General features: G+C 42.0%; 2 protein-coding genes and 2 pseudogenes across 13 annotated transcripts in view; 3 read left to right on the top strand and 1 right to left on the bottom strand.

Moving 5' to 3' along the window:
- The window catches only part of LOC111248674 (uncharacterized), a 180,496-nt gene that overhangs the window by 98,875 nt on the left and 61,437 nt on the right, over positions 1 to 20,184 (top strand). The gene's annotated exons all lie outside the window — the stretch shown is intronic.
- The window catches only part of LOC111248725 (kinesin-like protein KIF3A), a 62,534-nt gene that overhangs the window by 9,289 nt on the left and 33,061 nt on the right, over positions 1 to 20,184 (bottom strand). For 2 of the 7 annotated variants that reach the window (XM_022801580.2, XM_086993517.1), the window contains exons 2-5: positions 1,347 to 1,440; positions 892 to 1,045; positions 519 to 709; positions 225 to 349 (exon numbers count right to left, since the gene is read on the bottom strand). In XM_022801580.2, the coding sequence (XP_022657315.1) occupies positions 225 to 349; positions 519 to 709; positions 892 to 989 (414 nt within the window). In that variant the 5' untranslated portion in view covers positions 990 to 1,045; positions 1,347 to 1,440. Of the gene's footprint in view, positions 1 to 224; positions 350 to 518; positions 710 to 891; positions 1,046 to 1,346; positions 1,441 to 1,795; positions 2,306 to 10,912; positions 11,063 to 11,130; positions 11,417 to 11,560; positions 11,655 to 12,252; positions 13,156 to 20,184 lie in introns of those variants that run through there. The other 5 variants (XM_086993487.1, XM_086993509.1, XM_022801569.2 and 2 more) reach the window with 5 other exon arrangements.
- On the top strand, positions 2,520 to 6,883 carry LOC111242910 (cytochrome P450 4V2-like; annotated as a pseudogene).
- On the top strand, positions 8,112 to 10,045 carry LOC111248731 (cytochrome P450 4V2 pseudogene; annotated as a pseudogene).

Raw genomic sequence — 20,184 nt, 5'->3', positions numbered from 1 at the left:
TATGACATACGGTCCCTGTGATAGGTTAGTGAGTTATGTATCTGTCTGCTAAGCAGACGTCGTAGTCTGGACTCCAATCTCATTCTAGACATACTTCGTTTCGTGCTAAGACCCAGCTGTCCAATAGACCTCCTAATGGCGATCCCGTGAAACTCGAAGCGTAGAGATCATTAGAAGCCAAATGGTAGAAAATATAAAAAAAAACGCTACTAGATGACACTTACGGCAAGGTCAACAAGGTGCAATTTTCCCATTCGGACATGTTCTCGTTCTGAGCATTCTATGGTGATGGAAAATATGGCATGGGATCGGGAGCTGTGGGCATTCATATTGGTCGCTCCAACGGCACCTGAAGGACAGCAAATAATTTAATAAATAAGTAGCGGAAAACGAAAATCAAACAAATCACAACTTAAATTGTCACACTTACTGTCTATTTAGTATCAATATGTGTCGCTGCTAGCTATGTGACTTCTCTATGGGTTTAAAATTATTTAAAGTACAGATTTCACACTTACGATTCTTGTTTCCTAGCGTCATAATTTTGTCAAGTTCATCCGCATTATTCACAACACACGAAGAGAGGTCCCTTACGTACACCCCAATATCGGGGCGTTCCTTCACTTCTAACTGTAAGCTTTGATCTTTCCCCAAAAGATCACGAACCTCCTCATTATAAACTTCTAAGTACGATACTCGAACAAGAAATCTAAACAAAAGTAATAGAAAATAGTGTTGCATTAATAGTGGTTGTCTGTCATTTAAACCTGTTCGCTCTCCTTTAACTTTACATCGACAGAACTTAGAAATATTGAAATAATTTGATTTCAATAAGCAAGATCGCCTGAATGAGGCTTGCTGAATGTTCAAAATAGGTAATTCGGTACGAACTTTATCTGCTCAGCTGCCTTGGCAATATATCCAAAGATGTGAGCAAATGAATTCGGGATTATGCCTTTGAGTTCTGGCACAGAGCGGTTTCCTTCCATTGTAAAGGTTTTCCCAGTTCCGGTTTGGCCGTATGCGAAAATCGTCCCATTGTAACCTGAAAAGACGAAGCGGGTCTTTAACTTTCCAGGGCTGTCAACGAATTGATATTTAATAAAACAGATCGAAGCTTTTTGAAATTTGGCTCTACCAAGCGCAGACATAGGTTTCAGGAGTAGTTTTCGTAGATGCTGTTGAAATACACGCTATTAGACAGAGACGCGATTATGTGAATCATTCGCTAGGGCCTATACGATATCTATCTCAGGCAAGAGTAATCTGCAGAAATGGAAGTTCGGCCAGAAAAGGCAAGACATTATCAACCGTTGGTCGTCCGGCCAAAAAATGTTTGATCTTACCTTGCAGGACATTATCAATTATTGGTCGTGCGGCTCGATTGTAAACGTCAACTTGCTTTGAGTCGGGTCCGAACACGAGATCAAAGGTAAAACACTGAAAAACAAACATGTTATCCTGACGTTAAAATTCACTCAGTCAAATTATACATCCGATTTCTCTGAAAAATTGGGATTTTTTTTTGTTGGCCCGCCACTTCCTTAGCCGGCTAGGAGTAACTGAGTCCTCAAAGGTCTTTGGGTACGTAGAAATAGACGGTGTGGACCATTTGCCGATTGTTCGTCCAGTCTTCTATACCAGCTCCAAGATGAAACTGTCTCTCTTTTGAGAACAACGTTATTATTGTCATTGTCAATGAACTTATAAATTGCTGTTTTTAATCAGCATTGATAAGAACTATCCGTTTGTAATCTGCAGCCAGTTAGGCCACTAGTCAATCACATGCGCGAACCTTCGGTGGTTCTGATCCTCCGCTCGGGCTGGCAACTGTCACGGTCCCTCCTATGGGATCCACAGAGATGACGTTTCGATAATTAGCTGCGATTTCAGACTCACTAAGCGGACGACACCGTACGCAAACCTGCACGTTGTCCTTACGACTTTTTCCATCACTGGCGATTTCTTCTGCGTCGTCTGCAGCGTCCACCGGCTCCGTGTCTTGTTCTGACATACTAAACTCCTAGTAGTTTTCTTCTGACGATACTTTTCAGAAAAACTTTTTGTGGAAATCAGTGTCAAAAATATTTCAGTACTTTCTTTAAGGTTACACTTGCTGTCAGTAGCATATTTTATAATATAGAGTTACACACAAAACTGACGACCACAATAACAACGGCACTTTGTTATGGCAACGGTACTGTTAATTACTATGTAAACGGTTATTTAAATCCGATCATACAATTGATGCTAATTTTACGAACAAAAATGCTTCCTAGGTGAACCGTCGGAATCGGAACAGCTGAGCGCTCAGCGACTAGTAAGTAACACCCGGCTAGCCACGCGTTAAGGTTGGAGTGTTGCCATAGAGATAAATGGGGTCTCGGATGATGTAACCCTCCTCCCTCCGAAAATAGGTGAAGGGACTGCGTTGGAGCATAGAGCGAAAGCGGACTCCAACATGTCCAGCAGGGGGCGCCACTCGACATGTTGTATGGAACGAAGAACAAAATCGAATATTGTTATCGCATACAGGGACGTTGTTATGCTAACATAGGCTATACTGTCTGTGGGCGTTGGCTATATCTAGTAATGGTAGTCGTAATACCATGGCATTTCGTATTTTCTCTATTGGCTAAACGACAACTCGCTCGTTCGGCTAGTGAGGTTCATGGGTAAGGGGACGCGTGGAGCAGCATGATCGTATATAACCACAAACGAATCGTAAAAGTAACACTAGTTGTCTAGAAAAGGAACGTATCATTGGTGTAGACACGACCAGCTTTCAAGCAGAGAACTTAAAATGAATTTGTGTCCGTGAGATTAGATCGTTCGTATAACTGTACCATGGATGTATTGGATACGCTCGGAAAAATCGTCCAGACTATGGTGGTAGGGACGGTCGTATTGCTACATTAATCTGGCTAAAACAGCTGCCTCCTTACCGAAAGCTGATGGTGTTCCCACATGAAAATGAAACAATCCCATTAGTACGACATCTGAGAATGCATGTAAGCTTACTTCGAAACTAGAATCTGATCGGAATACCGTACGGTATGAACTTCCTGAATTTCACTTTAGAGAAGATTAAAACGTTCCATAGGTAAGGCTGTTTTAGTCTCTTTATTGGTGCTCAACCCAACGTGGTGGTATTCAGGGCTGACCACATGGAGAAGCCGTTAACGAACGATGCGAATACTTCAAAGGGATATTCGTACTCGCATCTGCATCCTTGGCTCGGACAGGGCCTCTGAAAAGTACTGGCGCCAAATGGAAGGCCCGTAGAAGGCTGTTAAATCCTGCATTTGATTTCGAAATTCTCAGCGACATGAATCAACAGACGACAATCTTGATTGAACGTACGGAAGCCGACGAAGATATTTAGCCGTTTATAACAGCAGTTACCCTCGACATTGTCTGTGAAACCATTATGGGAGTGCAAGTTAACAGCCAGACTGCTGGAAATGGCCAAAAGTATTTCGAATCGCTTAAAGGTCTTAGTGAGCGTTCTTGGCTAAAATTCAACCACCTAGTCAATGTATCGAGTTAGCTGTTATCGCTGAACTCGAATCAGACCTCTATGAATTTGAGAGGATGGCAACTAGCCTTTCCTTGATATGTTGCTTATAGAGCATCTGAAACGCAAGACGATGTCAGCGAACGACATTCGAGAAGAAGAGGTTACGTTCATGTTTGAAGGGCGTGATACTACACGTACGGGCTTAATTTAGGCTATTTACTTACTTACTCGGACTGCCTCAGACGAAAACTCAAATGGAAATCGCTGAACACATTAAGCATCTGAAATACCTATTGATGGCGATTAAAGAAACGCAGCGAATCTTTCCGTCTGTGCCCATTATAGGACGCTCGATCACTGAGGAGTTCGAGCTTAATGGTAAGTCGGTACCAGTCGGCATAGAGGCGACATGCCACATACTCGGCCTACATAGGGATCCTGACGTCCTCCCGGATCCGCTGAAGTTTAATCCAGATCGTTTTTTTGCCGGAAAACACCAGCAGTCATAGTCTATTCGCATTTATTCCGTTCTCTGTGGGGCCACGAAATTGTATCGGGCGTCGTTTCGCACTATTGGAGGAAGATCGATATCGTCGGCGAGATGATTCTAGTGCCTAAGTGCCCTATTCAAGTTCACTGCACGACTCGACAGAAATTTATATTGCGTTCAAAATGATCTTGCTTAAAGGATATTAATAGTTTGTGATAGAATTGCTTTCCTATAAGCGCGATAAAGACCGATATTTTAACAAAAAATTATGCTGGGGAGAGTGTTAGCCATGGCAAATAAAACAGCTGCGACTTGTTTCCTAATGTATTTTATAATCGACGCTTGCCGAATGACCTTAAAGAGTAGCAAATTTTTTTTATAGGTAATAATTGCTATAGGCTTTTTTTTATAGGTAACCAACTTACAGACAGTATGCAAGTTACCACTATGAAGTTTGAGTTCTGGTTTGATTCGCTATTTACGGGCTACAGTAATATATTATTTTTTTTTTAGAAAAACATTTGACTAGCTTCTTTTTTAGTACTCGTAATGAAATAAACCGTTCTTTTAGCACTTTTAATGATAATTCAGTAACGAGCTTCAATTGACTCATAATTAGCATATATATATATATATATATACACGGTTCTTTACAAAATCTAGTCTCCATAAGAAATTAGGCATGAGAAACCAGATAAATGTAAACTGTTATTTATTTGGCACCGGAGACCGGGTTTGATATTTTGTACATTCATTGGCGATTGTTTTACTTTAATTACGCGCTACGAGCGTAAGTTTCTTATTTATTTATTTGCTTCCGTTCCTTCTATGAGGATCGGGTAGCCGACCTGTTATAGTAATGTATTTATTCCGAGCGCAAGGCTGACCAGAAACGTTTGAGTCTTCATCAAATACAAACGCATCCTTTCGATTTGAATAAAAAAAAAATAGGCAGTGTAAACGAGATCCTGATAGAATACATTCGTCCATGTAGAAAAAAAATATTTTTTCTCAGGTAACCGCTGACTCTATCGACATGTTCTTCGGCCTTGCATCATAGCATTTCACTATATCTATATGATAAGCATTGGAAATAGTATCTGACAATGGTAGCTCACGTACTGGTAAAAACAGTTGAACTAGATTCTCTTTCTATATAAATGGCCTTTTAGCAAAGTTAAAGATGAGCGCACTCATTGTAAGTCAATACAGACGAAATTTCAGGCTATCTCTCCCAATATGCAATTGCCTTTTCTAGTAGATAGGCCAGTTCTGGGAGCATGTTCAATTGTCCCCTCTTACATGTCTGCAGCAATAGCTACAAATAAGCCTATTAGCATTTTATGGTTTACAGCGCGTTATATTGCTAGACATATGCCTTTTTTACGATAGCCTTCGCACTGAAAAGGCGAACAAAACTAGTGGGAAAAAAATAACAATAATAGTATAAATTATACTGATAGCAGATATTAGGATGCTATAAATAGCACCTTCTATTTACTCGTTAAGGATTAGACTAACACACACCTCTTACGTATGAAATTATAAGGCATTGATTGCTATGTTATATTCGATCGTTTTCGAGTTTGCTTTAGGGAATGAAAACTCTGTCACATTTCACAACTGGGCAGGTCGAAAACAGATTTTATCACATAACCCTTACTCGAGAACGCCTTCAGTGACTTAAGACATCACTTGGGTATCGTATTGATTGTTGAGGTTCACCTAAAACGCTCCACGTACTTTTAGCCATGTTAAATAATTTTTTTCCGATCATTTTCCATAATAGTGTGCCTTTGTGTACGTGAAGCGGATCAGCCGATACAGCAAATGGAAGATTTACGATTCTTTTTTTTTGTCCAATCTGTTATATAATGCATGCTAAACATACCCTACGATTCTGAAGGGAGCGAAATAAGCCTATTGTGTTTACACAGGTGGACGTGAAAAGGCCTCGACGGCATTAACAATGGATAATTGGGCTTAGCAACCGTTAGTGAAATAAGTTGTATTTTTATGTTTTTTTTTTTTTTTTTCCCATTTGTTGGCTGCGATCTCTACTAATTCTAAAATCAAAACGAATCACTAGAAGAGGGATCACCAGGGAATAATCAATCTGCAGATTCTCGTATATTGACGGAATCAAAACAATATCCAATGCAATGCAATGCTGATTGGAAGCAAGCGTGAGGATTGGGTCACTTGTCTCTGGATTGTCCTTCTAAGCTATGTATTAGAATGAATTGTTCAGGTGGAGGTCAGTTCGCCGAGGTCTGATGAGAACCGAAATAGCGATTGGCCATGTTTCAATGAAGGCTGTATAAGGACACTGGCGTGGAAAGGAGGAAAAAGAACGATATGGATATCAAAAAAAGCAAAAGGAATTGTCCCAACCGAAGCGCATGAAAATTGCGTGAGAAAGCAAGATGTTTGCCGGCTTGTTAACTGGGAAATCTCAACAACTGATGAACAACACGCTAGTTTTTTCGTCTTCAGTTCGACTAGCTGACGATGAAGTTCTCCTCACAGGACCATGCGTGAGGAGATAAAGATATTAAGGGGAAATAATAAACGTTATTTAGATAGGTCGAAGAGAAGGTTCGTGGCTAGGTTTTGCAAGCTGCGAGAAAGGATAATGCACTCAAGGACAAGAAAACTGTCTTACTTACAAGAGCCGCTAAAAGCACAGTATCGATTATAACTCTCGTTTTTCTCGAATATGTATTCTCATTGCAGAAAGTATAATATTCTGCTTATGTTATGTAATACAGAGCTATTGCGGATGACTGACTCCGTTGCCCTCAGATACAGTGGGCACAAATCAACAGATTATCTCGATCGATTCCAATAGTAAATGAGTACAAATACCCTAACGCCGCGCGTCTTTCTTTCTATTTAGAAATATAACAAAATAGTATTAATTATAAAATCCATATGAAAAATGATTTTGAATGCGTACTATTAAACCGTACCGACTATAACTAACTGCAAAATACGTGATGACTGGTCGTATCAACACCCTTTGATACTTTATATTACCTCTACCTCTCTCTATACTACCTCTCTCATTAGTACTCTGATGTTCTGGGCTGATACATATGTGTATCGTTTTTTATGCTCGCCGATATCCGTTTTCGACAAACAGGGGCAATGAATTGAAAGCCCTTCAGTCGAAAAATGAAACTCAAAACATAGTTGTTCTGAGTGTTGATTGCCCTCTGAAGAAAGTTCGTTCTACCTTTTCTGGCTGAAGTATAGGAAAAAAGCATCTAGTTCTTCAAAATGAGTTTTAGCATCAAATAAGAATTCGATCATCACAAACGTATGTAGGTCCTTCGTTTCAAAGATTTCGTCGTTTCCATTTATTGGCAGCTGCGAACTGAAGTGTTGACAATAGAGCAGGTAAAGTAGCTCAATCGATGCATGTCCAGAGGTAAATTTTTCCGCTCAAGCGGAAATAGAAAGAAAGTTGTTCAATGAATACAGGTATTGTCTAGAAGCCACCCGTAACGAAGTGCCTTTATACCGACATCTCTTTAGCGGCCTTGGCAATTATCTACAACTCTTAATCGTTGAACTTCAGTTCATTCACCACCATCGATTGGTTCAGAACGAAAACGCATAGAACGCTTACTAAGCAGCATAATCTTCTTTTGGATGAGTCTGATAGTTAATCGACTGTTCTGTCTGATCCTCGAAGAAATACTTCAACAACGAATAAAAACTAAGATACTGAGCTATTTCAATGTAGGAATATTATACCGCTTTGGGCCAAAGTATGCTGCGCATACGACCATTAGCCTAAATTGAAAGAAGACTGTATTGGCTTTCTCAACGTTTTCTTCAGTGTTAGGTTTGTCCCTAGATAGAAAGGCCTAGCGGCATTGCTACAGCGGCAGGTACCCTATCGAAGGACGTTTCGCTGGCACGGGATATGTTTTCTTGATCTAGAAAGATATTTAGACTATAAGCGTTGTTTACACCGAGTCGGTCAGATGTTCAACTTTTGCCCTATCACCAGTCTGTCTCCTCTCTCCTAAGGAGAAAGACGGTTGGAAAGGATTTGGAGTGAAGCTGCATCGGCTCGATGAGACGACCTCCGCTATTCGTAACCGAGATATAAGTCGGTTAAGTAAAAAACGATCTTTTTTTTATCGAGAAAAGCGAGTGCATTCGTCACGAGAAGGTGTCTTCAGATGGTATTGCAGCCATGGAAGAGTATTAGAACTGACTCACAATGGAGTCGTTACGTTATCTTGGAAAACTGTTTCAGCCGTTGTCAACGGCTTTCGTCATTGCTCTGATCACAATGATGACTGTTATCCGTCTTCGGCAGATTCCTACCTACCGCAAGCTAATGGCTTTCCCACATGCCTTTGAATCAATTCCCGTCATCACCTATCTATGCAATTTCGTCGTTCTTTGCGTGAGAGAACGGCTGACAGGCATAGATTTTGGCGTGCTCTTCTGGCAACAAGTGCTCAAACGAATGGATCAATACCGAAAGCATGGCTGTTTCGCGATGTATCTAGGGGCTCAGCCAAGTCTAATTGTGTTTCGAGCCGACCATGTGGAGAAGGTGTTGACGAGTAATACTAATATATCTAAAGGACCCGTTTATAATTACGTTCATCCCTGGCTAGGCCTTGGACTGCTAACAAGCACTGGTAACAAATGGAGGACGCGACGGAAGCTACTGACGCCCGCCTTTCATTTCCGGATCCTTGACGAGTTCGCTGTCATTATGAACCGACAAGCGAAGATCTTCACCGAAAAAGTAGGTTCTAAAAAACCGACCGAAGATATTGTGCCGTATGTGACTGCTGTTACGCTAGATATCATCTGTGAAACGATTATGGGAGTGACGATGAATAGCCAGACGACTGGAAGTGGCAAAAAGTATTTACGCTCAATCAAATCTTTAGAGGCTCGCTTATTGGGTAGAATTCTTAAGCCTACCCAATGGGTTAACTGGATCTACAACCTAACGGAGAACAGTAGGCAGACTTGCAGGGATCTTAAAGAATTACATAGGTTTACGATAAATGTGATTAATGAGCGAAAGAAAGAGCTAGAAGCAAACCCTGCGGAGCTCGAAAAAATGGCAGCCAACGAAGATGGCATCTTCAAGTCCCGAAAACCGTTCTTAGATATGCTTCTCGTAGAACATATTAAACGCAAAACAATGAGTGTGGCAGATATTCGCGAAGAGGTGGATACGTTCATGTTCGAAGGACACGATACAACATCAATGGGACTCATTTGGGCTATTTATCTTATCGGGCTACATCCTGAAGTTCAAAGTAAACTACATAAAGACATCGACGACATTTTTCGTGGTGACACCGAGTCCGAAGTTACAGAGAAGCACATAAAGCAGCTTAGATATTTGGACATGGTGCTTAAGGAGTCGCAGAGAATCTATCCTTCGGTTCCACGTATCTCACGCACGGTCACAAAAGAGTTTAGGCTCGACGACAAGCCTGTACCAGTGGGCACAGAAGTGGCGTGCAATATTCTGGTCCTACATAGAGACCCAAACGTTTTTCCGGACCCACTTAGATTCGATCCTGACCGCTTTCTTCCGGAAAACTCTAGCTCCCGTAGTCCTTTCGCATTCGTCCCGTTTTCTGCTGGTCCACGAAACTGTATCGGTCAACGTTTCGCTATTCAGGAAGAAAAGATTCTTCTTGTATGGCTCCTCAGGAAATACCGTGTGAAGTCGCTGGATCCGCCAAATAAGGTCAATTTCGTCGTAGAAGTGGTATTATTGCCGAAAGGCCCTATTCGAGTTCAATTTATTCCCAGAACATGAGTGCAGTGTATTGGTTCAGCCAACCAACAAATACCTATGCATTTAGGTAATGCTGTTCGTAATAAAAATACTGTCAAAGCGAACTATGATACCTTCGGAGACAGATCTGAAGTCAAACTTGGAAAATCGAATAGAAAAGTTGACACTAAAGCGACCTGTCTATCGCTTTTGAATTGTGGCTACTACAGAGGAAAAATAAATCGATACTTCTGAAGTTCAACCTATTGACGAATTCTATCTATAGTGATGCTTTCGCACCACTTTTCAAGTAAAGGCGCGGGTTCGAAATAGGCTAGTTTTTCTTCTTACTCTTACAACCTTCCAGGCTCACAAAATGTAGTCTATAGTCATCATCAACAAAATCAAAATCATCGTCAGCTTGCCATCATTGTTATTATTATCATATCGAAGCATATATAGATTTTAAATAACATTACGTTATAGTTATTTTCTCCTATACGGATAAATTTGCTAAGGCTGTCTGAGCGAACCTGATTTTTTAAGGTAGCGTGTTTTGCGTATTCTATTTTCTTCACACTCGCAAAACCGCCTCTACGATTCGGCTTTATGTCGTTACATTTACTATATGGGGTACAAATTTCGTACTTCCATGTTACGGTCAATAATATTAAAGTACAGGAAACCTTACGTAATATTTCACATTGTTCATATTAAACATACATTACTAATTAGCAACGCCAAAGAAAAACTCGTTTCTCGGGTCATCTTATTAAGCCAATTCAGCTTGAAGAGATGGAAGCAAACTATATCTATTAAAAATAAGCGCGATGCCATAAAAAAGCTACTGATCTTTCTATGGAAAGAAGATATTGAGGCTCAAATGGTCTTCTTATATGAAAGTCTTCTTTTGGCGATGACATGGTTCCCGGGAAGAAAACATATCATGCATTCAGTGTTTTAATCAGTCCAAGGCTGAACGTTCGCAGCTACAACTAATAAATAGAATATATAATAGAAATACGGCTCTGGGGTTTTGTTTAGACACGATCGTATATGCTTACTTGTATTTTTAACCCGGCTTATTTTAGCGCCGTCTCTACTTACGTACAAAAATCTCTATACCCACCTTAACGTATGCGCGAAGAACATCAAGCATATGTTGAAATGATACGATTTGCCGTCTAGTATCTTCTCCGCGCTATCTAACTGATCTGAAGATGTAACAATCTCGATTTACCATGTTATTCGGTTCATCTGCGTCGTGGGCCATATGCCAACTTACATAAAGTGTAAGTGGAGCTTTCTAAACAAGTTATATTTATGTTGAACAATCAGTCAACTCACGTCATTAAGTCGCAGAAGGCTTATTGAAGCCGCCGTGTGCATTAGAATTAGGCGCCACGTATAGTCATTACCAATATGATATGAAGTTCAGACTTTTTTTTTGTCAGTGCTTCCAGGACGTCCTGGCGTTCTGTATGTTGAGCATTAGTTGCATCTACAGGATGATGAGTCTTGCCTATTGCGAACCTCTGTGTGGGTCGATGTCAACGAAAGTTGTCGTCGCCTGCTTGGCAGTCCATCAAGCTGGATCAGAAGACCGTCAAACAGTGAAGCGACGAAGTGTCCGCTACAGGTTCGCGTATACGTTCAGTAAGCAAAACTTTACCCCTAATAAGGACAGCTATTCACAGCGCATTTGATATAGTAAAAATTTTTTTGCATTTCTAATTTTCCTTTACTAGGTATGAAGAAAACTGGTACCAAGCCTCACCTTTCATGTGTACGTAACCAACGGAACCCTCACATGGCCAACTGCACCTCTATTTAGCCCATTCGAGTTCTGGGCCACAACGTTTAGTGCACATCTGAATTCATATGGCCCCGAAAACAAGTGATCATACACGTTCAAAATGGCGACGGTTAGAACCAATCCGACATCCCTCAGCATTTGACTAATCAACCGAATCATTAGTTGATCTAAATTAAAGTATAGATTGGACGTCATGCCACTTGTCTCCAGAACAACACGGAAAGTTGCTTGTTGTGGGTCGATTTAACAAGCCGTATTAGAATAACATCAAAGACAAGTTCTCTAAGGCCTTCAAAAGTTTCAAGTTTTACTTGAAAACTTGTTGCATCTATAGTACAACATTATTTAATTTCCACCAAAAAACTTCATTGCTGTATACACAAGTAACTTACAATCTTATCAGCTGAAACGAAGGAACGAACACGCAATGAAATTTTCTTTCCTGTAGGCCCTTTATCAATTGGTAACAAAGCTGCGCAACAGAATTGCTGGTGTAAACCTTAAGTTCAGGCATTTATTATTAAGGTGCTATCAGTAGAAGGTGATCTGTAACTGGCAAATGGCAAATACGATCTCTACGAGAAAATGCATTTTTATTCAACCGTTCGAAGTGTTTAATAGAATAAACTTTAGCAGATATTCCACCTACTCACATTGAGAAGAATAATTTACTTTAGAAGCCAAACCTCCTTCTAACGCTTCTTTGAAACTAAACAAGGCTCATGTAATTGTCCTTTAGCGGGTCCTTCCTCGTTACACAAATTACTTATCATTATAGAATTCTCCCTCTTCAAAGCTGAACTAAGCAAGTGTTTTCACAAACGTTTTTACAGATTTCACTTTAGTCTTACTGGTTCGTCACAATCGCACCGATAGCCACTTGGTCGAGGCTCAATCTATCGCGAGCACTCGTATAACGTGTAGGTAATCGTTTTTACAAGTGGTCGTTATTTTTGTCACTTTTCAACGGTCCGGCTCATTAGGACGTATCCTTTTCGATGGGCTCGCAACCGTCCAGGTTGTTATGATTTGGTTTTTACAGATTTTGACTTAAACTATCTACCATCTACCAAAGGTCTTTGGCGATTCTATTGATAGTGCGGCGTATTTATCAGCTAGCACTTGAAGGTATCATGGCTAAAAGAGTGACTGGACGGCCGTTTCGTACGGTGCGCTTTTCGAGCGGTAAATCGGCCTGCTATATGATAACTTCCGTGATGTTTAGGCCAGATAACGTTGGAAAACAGATCCATAAATATTACCAAAGGCGGAACTCACGAATAAATTCAGCCTAGTTTAGGACTCGCTCTTCATAGATACTGATGAATTCCAAGAGGCAGGCATGTCGCACAATGCTGACATGATTCGGTAAGCGAAGATTCTCGTGAAGCGAATACGAGCCAGCTAAGCAATAGACGACATCGTATTGTACATGCTCCTACCATAACTGACGTTGTGTGCGAAATAATTGCAGGTGCGGCCCATTATAAACGGTAACTGGTATCTCGATTCGTGGAAATCTCTGGAAAAACGGCTTCAAGCCAAAGTAGCCAAATGTGCAGAATGAATTGAGCAGATTTGCAATATGTCTCGTAAACGATTTGAATGAGCTACACAGTTTCCGTATATTAAAGATTAGAAACGAACGAAGGTCTGAAGGTAAGGCCATGGTTTTCGATAGGTTGCGTCGTCAAGCGTTTTCTTGATATGCGATTAGCCGAGTATATAGAATGCGAAACGACGGGCATCAGTGATATCCGCGAAGGACCAGACACTGCATTGATGAGAATCGTCTGGGACATGTACTCTCACTTGGACTATATTGATAATTCCCGCTTAAGGTACAGGAAAGTTTTCCTAGGAGGTCAAAGTGACGGCCGAACGTATCAAGCACGTCAAATATTGTCGTTGCATTGAAAGAGTTGTCCGTTGGCCAATAAAGGAACTGGAGGTCGCAGCTAAATCGGTGCTCGTGTACACAGAGATATATGGGATGCAAATATGGATGGTGCACCAAGACACCAATGTCTTACGGAATCCTGTCAAGTATAACCCAAATGTCGCGAAGCAAAGAATTCACGTTTCGTTCGTACCTGCACCGTTCTCTGCTAAACTGTGTAGTTGTATTGGAGGGGAGTATTATCATTGTGAAGCTGAGGTTGAAGAAGTACAATCTGAAATCGTCTGAGAAGATTAATATAATTAGCTAAGATTACAACACAAATCGATTCGAGTTCAACACACTTCTCGAAGCTATTACTAATTATAATATGTCCATAATGAAGAAGTCTATACGAACACTTGTTACCATATTACTAGTTCGTTAGAAGACATGCAATCAAGACTATTTCAGATTATCTACAACTACGAGTTAATGAGTAGTGTTACACGTCTTGTACGACAATTATCGCAAGGTATACTGACTCATAGATTCTAGTTGATAATTTAGAGTAGAGAAAAATTGCAAGAAGGTAAAGATAGCGGCGATCCTTGAATGACAAGCATTCCGCCAATGCTAACGGGGTAAACTTTGGTTTGGGCTGCCCGCTTCCGTGCATATTGGGTCGTCGGCCTTCGTCTAACACTCGTTTCGTTGCTCATGTCAACATGGATAGAGCATACAATTATACCAACTGCCTCTGAACAATTAGGACGACCAAAACGATCACTACGGCGTATATATACATGTATATATTTAATGCGTAATATCTGTAAGTGCTTCAGCTGACCAGCATGTATAAGCGATTTCGATCATGAGGAAATTAGATTTGGTAGCATTTTAGCGTAGACGCGTTTGTGATCAATTACCTGTTTTTATCAAGTATGAAACATGCAAAGACATATCTATTAAACGTGTTCTCGGACGGAAGCTGTGTCACAGCTATTGTCATGAAGTGACTTCCACAATGTTGAATCTGATTACCTTGTGAAGAGCTGATTTCTGTTTTTTAAGCTGATCCAAACCTGTTACTTAGGTATCTGTTTTCACTCATCCAATTTTAGGTTATCCTCAACAAATACAACACACGAGAATGAGTTTATTCAAATTTTGCCACTTAGAGCTAGATGAAAGAGATAACCATCGAGCGTTTTAAGCATCGTTGCTTCTATTCCCGCCAAAATCACGCCTAACGTATTAATATTACGTAGCCGAACCGACAAACGAGACGAGCCGCTATACGTAATTCGTTTGTCATTGTTCTCTGCTCTAGTACAACGAAGCTGAAGAAGGCTTACAAATAGTAAAAAAAAAAAAAGAAGCGAGCCGGAATTTCAAACGCATATATATATATATGTATGTATGTTGGTGACTTGTGAGGTTGATGCACCGTGGGCACGATAAGAGTTGCCTCGACAAGTTCTGCTTTGTCTCGAGTGAACGCTGGCTCAGTCGCGTACGATTAAATAGACTCGCTACTCGCACTCACGTATTTATTCCATAGCATCCGTGTGAACGTTTTCTATCTATGTAACGCAGTGCTGCTACTGCTGCTACCCTGTAGGCCAGCCGGTGCGGCCTCTGCTGCTGAAACGAAAGTACGCGAAGGGATTCGAAATTCGCCAGTATCACTGATATGTGTTGGTACGGATGGAGTTTCTCGTAGCTGCGACCAATGTTTGTACAATGCCGTCACCGCAATTCACGTAAACGTAAGCTGATGTACCAAATTTGAATTTCAGAATGTAATTAAATTCCAATGATACAACGAAAAAATCTTCAGAATCATACATAGAAAATTGCCTATTTTGAGCCAGAGGATTGGCAAATCTGCGCTTCGTGAGTTTGCAGTCCTTCATCGCATCATCGCAATAGCTTAAATAACTTCATGATATGATACAACTTCTGTGCTATGTTAATGTGTTCACAAATGTGCAGTAGTTGCCAAAGCAGCCTTTTTTTTTTTGAACAAAAGAATATACTGTAAACGCGATGTCGGTTTTTTTTTGCTGAAAGGAAATTCGTCTAAGATCATTACGTGCTCTACACTTTTGGATTAATGTTCCAACTTCCTAAATAACTATCCAACTTGCTTTAAAAAGTTATTCGACTCGAGCCTTGGCTGTGTACTATGCATGGTGCTTTTTGTGTTCATTTTAAGAATTCACCTAGTTTTGAAAATAGAAAATTGATTTTAGGGTTCAAGGGTTTAATTGACTCACAATGAATACTAAACAAACTGAGCCGATAGCAGATCCGGGACCGAAATCAAGAAGGGCATAATTACGTTAAGAACCTTATATCAGTTAGGCTCGATTGAGCCGACAATTCGAGGAATTTCATCGATTGACAAACAGTTAAATAAAATATCAGATCTCGCAAATAACTTGCTTACTTAAACTATTGTCAGATGCCATTTTTATCGCCACCGTCTCTTAATTTGACTATAAATTTGCTCTTTACACGTACTCGATGACCCAATGCATTTGTTTGTACTTAATCTTACATTAGCTTTCGAGCTTCTAACAATCTTACCAACCCTAACAGTTTTTCAATCCTGCGCGCGATGACTGGAAGCACCAATGTAGGACCAGTGCAGCCGGTCCTCATTGTTCCTTGCTCTGAGCTGACGGCCAGAGCCAAACGGCGTCCTTGTCTGAGTGACGATGGTGCATGCGGGAGCAATGTCCTCTCGACTCGTGCAGAAAGGGCCTAACGTAGAGGGTAACAGGAATTGAGCGAGAGCCCGCTGCGGGTGCTAGCGAAGGGAGAGAAGTATGCTACTGTCTGCCGAATCCAACCTCAGAAATCGCTGTCCCCCAAAACTCTGAAGCGCATTTTCTATGGAGGGTTGTCTCGACGATACCTAGGGCTGTCGTGTGGGGCTCCTCCTTGGCTTTCTCCTCTGTGGGGTCGCGCTCTGTGTCTGCCGGGTCTGCTATGCTGCCGCTGCCGCTGCCGCTGCCGGTGCGCGCTGTGGTGTTCGCCGTTATCGCTGAGTCGCTGCCGCGCGCGCGTTCCCGGTCCACTGTGTCCGTTGGTTCCGGGGTCTATTTGGCAGTGTGTTGCAGGCCGAGCTAGTAGCTCCTGCCAGCCAGCTTGCCTCTCGCCCCGGTGTTTGGGTGCCGGCCATCTTGGCTTCTGCCACACCCGCGACAGGAAGCGCAGCAGCCGTAGCAGAAGCAGGGACAGGAAAGGAAGTGGTAAGGAATAGGGATTGGTCAGATTGCCGTTTTCCGTGAGTCGTAGCAGCAGGAAACAGTAGCGCAGTGAACAGTGAGTCCGTGTCGAATCGGTGCCGCGTGGGATTTTGCCAATGTCATCCCAGCCCACAGATCATCATCGGATAACCGCCGCCGCCGGTTAAGTCGGCCGGTCTAGAGATTATAGCTTAGTGATCATAGGTCAGCCGCTTTGATCGGTCGCTTCGGATGCGCGCTGCTGCACGTAACGCGGCGATTCAGAGAGAATCAGTGGCTGTGTTAGGACGAGCAAGCGAACGAGACCGTTTAATTAGCGAGGCTGAATAGCTAACGGTGCTGGATTCACTGTTGCTTAGAGATGCGTGCTTGATTTAGGCAAAACCTCCCATACTGAGGAGTTGCTCGTGGACTGGGAGCCGGAAAGAAGACTGGCCGGCCGGATTGTGTTGAAACCAAGTTGAACCGACGACAAGCATCTGGGGACAAGTCTGTATCCGCTGTAGAAACGCACAAAGGGAAAACACGCGTGCGACGAAGAAAACTTTGGAAGTGCGGATCGTCGTAGTGCGTTGAATGCTTCGACGCTAATATCTTCGCCGTCACTGTTACAGCGACCCCCGCTGATTAGCAGCATCTGCTGATACAACTCTACTAAGTGTTTGACGTGGTAGCGGAGGTACAACGGAGGAGAGTGGGTTCTACTGCAGCAGCTGTGGCTGTGCTGCTAAGAGATGAGACTGCAGGCCAAAAACGTAGAGATGCACAGACCAGGATTCGGCTTCATCGTTCTCCTAGTTCTGCTGGGACCAGCCCTCGCTGCCGTCAAGATCGGTAAGCAGAAAATCTTCAGACCACCAAAACGTTCACACAAGCTATATTCCTATTTTCCCTGACACACGGGACTGTGTAGCCGACAGGCTAGAAAGCGAAATCTGCTGATGCGCAAGAATGAAAAACCCATCTAGTTGTTTTGAAAGATTTCAGAAGAAACCCAAAGACACATAAAGGAAACAAGCGCCACTCATTGCTTCGCTTGAGCCGTTGGGCCGTAACGATGGGAGTCAGTGGATGAGTTCCCACCGTGGAAAAAATGGGTGCGATGGAGGGCCAGAACTAAGAATCCGCGTTTCGATTTGCTAACTACTATCGATTTGAAAGACAAGCTCGAAGTAAATCGACCATCTTGCAGCTTAATAGAATCTGCGTGAATAAGTAAGAACGGGATCAGCTTTGTCAGTGCTGACAGGAGAAGGTTGTGTGCTACGTATACTAGCAATCCGGGATCGGTGCTGCCCAAGTCGGCAATCTGCCCAATCTCGCTACTACTAGAGCGCTAGTAGTAGCGAGATTCTAGCATCGCTCCGACGAGGCCTCATGGAATCGTCGTGTAAAAGTATTGCAGCACCGTCGATCTACTATCATTTTATGGAGTCATTGGTGAAATTACCATATATCGGGTTACTGAAAATCTGACTAAAACCGATACGTAGTAGTTTAGACTGGGGCTAAGATTTTCATAAGAATTAAGAATTTGGTAACGTTATTAACATTTCGTATGGCAGGACAATTATCATTATTTGATGGTACACACATTCACTATATAGAATAATAATAGTGATAAAAATTCTACTCTTTTTCTATTTAGTTTACCCAAGTTATCGGTGGCGATGTATTTGTGCCTCTGATTCGAACGGGGCAAAGGCGTCTTAGCTATGAAAGTAACACCTTTGCTCATGCTTTCTCAACCCCAACACGCTCCCCCACTAACTCCATCAAGCGACTTTTCGGAGAGAATGTACCTTCATAGCTTTGTCTGTTCGAGGTTTGTACCGAACGAATATTTGCTTGCTAACACTTTTGTTCTCTTTGACCTTTTTGGGTCCCCCAGCTGGCGTATAGATACGATTCCGTAAATGCGTGAAGGTAATTTTGCCGCTGGGTGAGAAGTCAACGTCGAACTCACGTGAGGGCAGCCGTAGTTGGTAGTTATTAATAGTCGGAACCTTTGAACAAACATGTTAGATAAATAAATAGGTATCACTCCTCGCAATAAGACGACGACCAAATGACAGTTGAAACATTCGACATTAGCGGTAAATATATGCACAAAACGAGTAGACGGGCATGTATGGTTGTTTGCAAGTTATTCTAACCAGGAGCAGGACGCTAGAAGGAAGAAATTTAAAAGCACAGTTCTCTATGCATATCTAACGCACGTGCATGCACGCCTTCATTGAACCAAACAGAAAGGGTTTACCGTTAAGAAGGTTCTTGGCAACTCAAACGGCTTAACGGCGGCACTTCTCTGAAAGTCTGAGATGTTTCTTACAATACGGCGTGCGACCTAAGGTAAAAACTGTTAGCAGGAAGGCTTCTCAGGTGTGTGTGTGTGTCAACATTGTCTTAAGGTCGCGGCACTTACCCGACTAGAATCTCTGATTAATGTGTTCATTGCTACAGGTATTAGATTAATGTTAAACATGTGCTTACTAATCACAGCTCAGTATCAGTCGACAGGTGTACGATAGTCGACCTGGAATCGTCAACGCCTTAAACGTTTATGCCAAACATAAGATGAAGCAGTGCAATGTTATTAGTGCATAAAAAGCGCCCTGTTTTTTTCTAGTCTATGTAGGTGAATTCAGGCAGTCGCCGTTGATCGAATAGGCCAGTCTGCCTGTATATGTCGGGATACCTAGCAGTTCTATGAATAACAGTGGCGAACGATTAACGCAAAAAAAACTAACCTGATTCAACTTTTGCACCCGAATTGGCTTCATCTGTGCCCTCCACCATCTTCCTCTATACTCGTATCAGGTACGCTGACAAAAGCCTGATCGTAGAGTCCTGTCTCAGACCAGCAGCACTAGTAATATTTGTCATCGTGGTCTAAGATCGTTAACGTGTCGACAGGGGATCGAGTCGATCGCTTCCCTCTTTTCATCTAATTTTCCTGTGATTACCTGTTGTTTCCGTAGCAACAGCTATGCGACAAGCGAATCAGCGTGAGCTATCAGCTGCGCTTCATTTACTGTCCCATCTATGTCCCTCATTCATGGGCGCTTCTTTCTGATGAGAAGTATGTACGTTTATGTATATGTGCAGTGTTACATTGCGGTCTCATACTGTCAGTCTGTGCATATAACTGCCGAAGTCGTATAATCGAAGGTTCGCTCTTGAAGTCCGGCTGACCGTACTCGGGGGTATCGACAACAGCAGCGGATTAATACCTACAGGCTTATCTCATCTAAAACATGTTTGACATGTCAGCATAGACGTTACATGTGCTACTTGTTACATACATTGTTATGGTGCTGAGAACGCTCTAAACAGAATGAAAAAGAGTAGTATTTGAATTGTGCCTCCTATCATGTGCCTACCATTTTCCACTTTGCGATCATCTGTTACTAGACATTTACTCTTTCAACTATTACAAGTATCGA

The sequence above is a fragment of the Varroa destructor genome, unplaced genomic scaffold (genome assembly GCF_002443255.2).
Source record: "Varroa destructor unplaced genomic scaffold, Vdes_3.0 BEIS01000001.1, whole genome shotgun sequence".
In the NCBI taxonomy this organism is placed as follows: Eukaryota; Metazoa; Arthropoda; class Arachnida; order Mesostigmata; family Varroidae; genus Varroa; species Varroa destructor.
The sequence above is the reverse complement of the archived record's forward strand: the minus strand, read 5'-3'. Positions and strand labels throughout refer to the sequence as shown.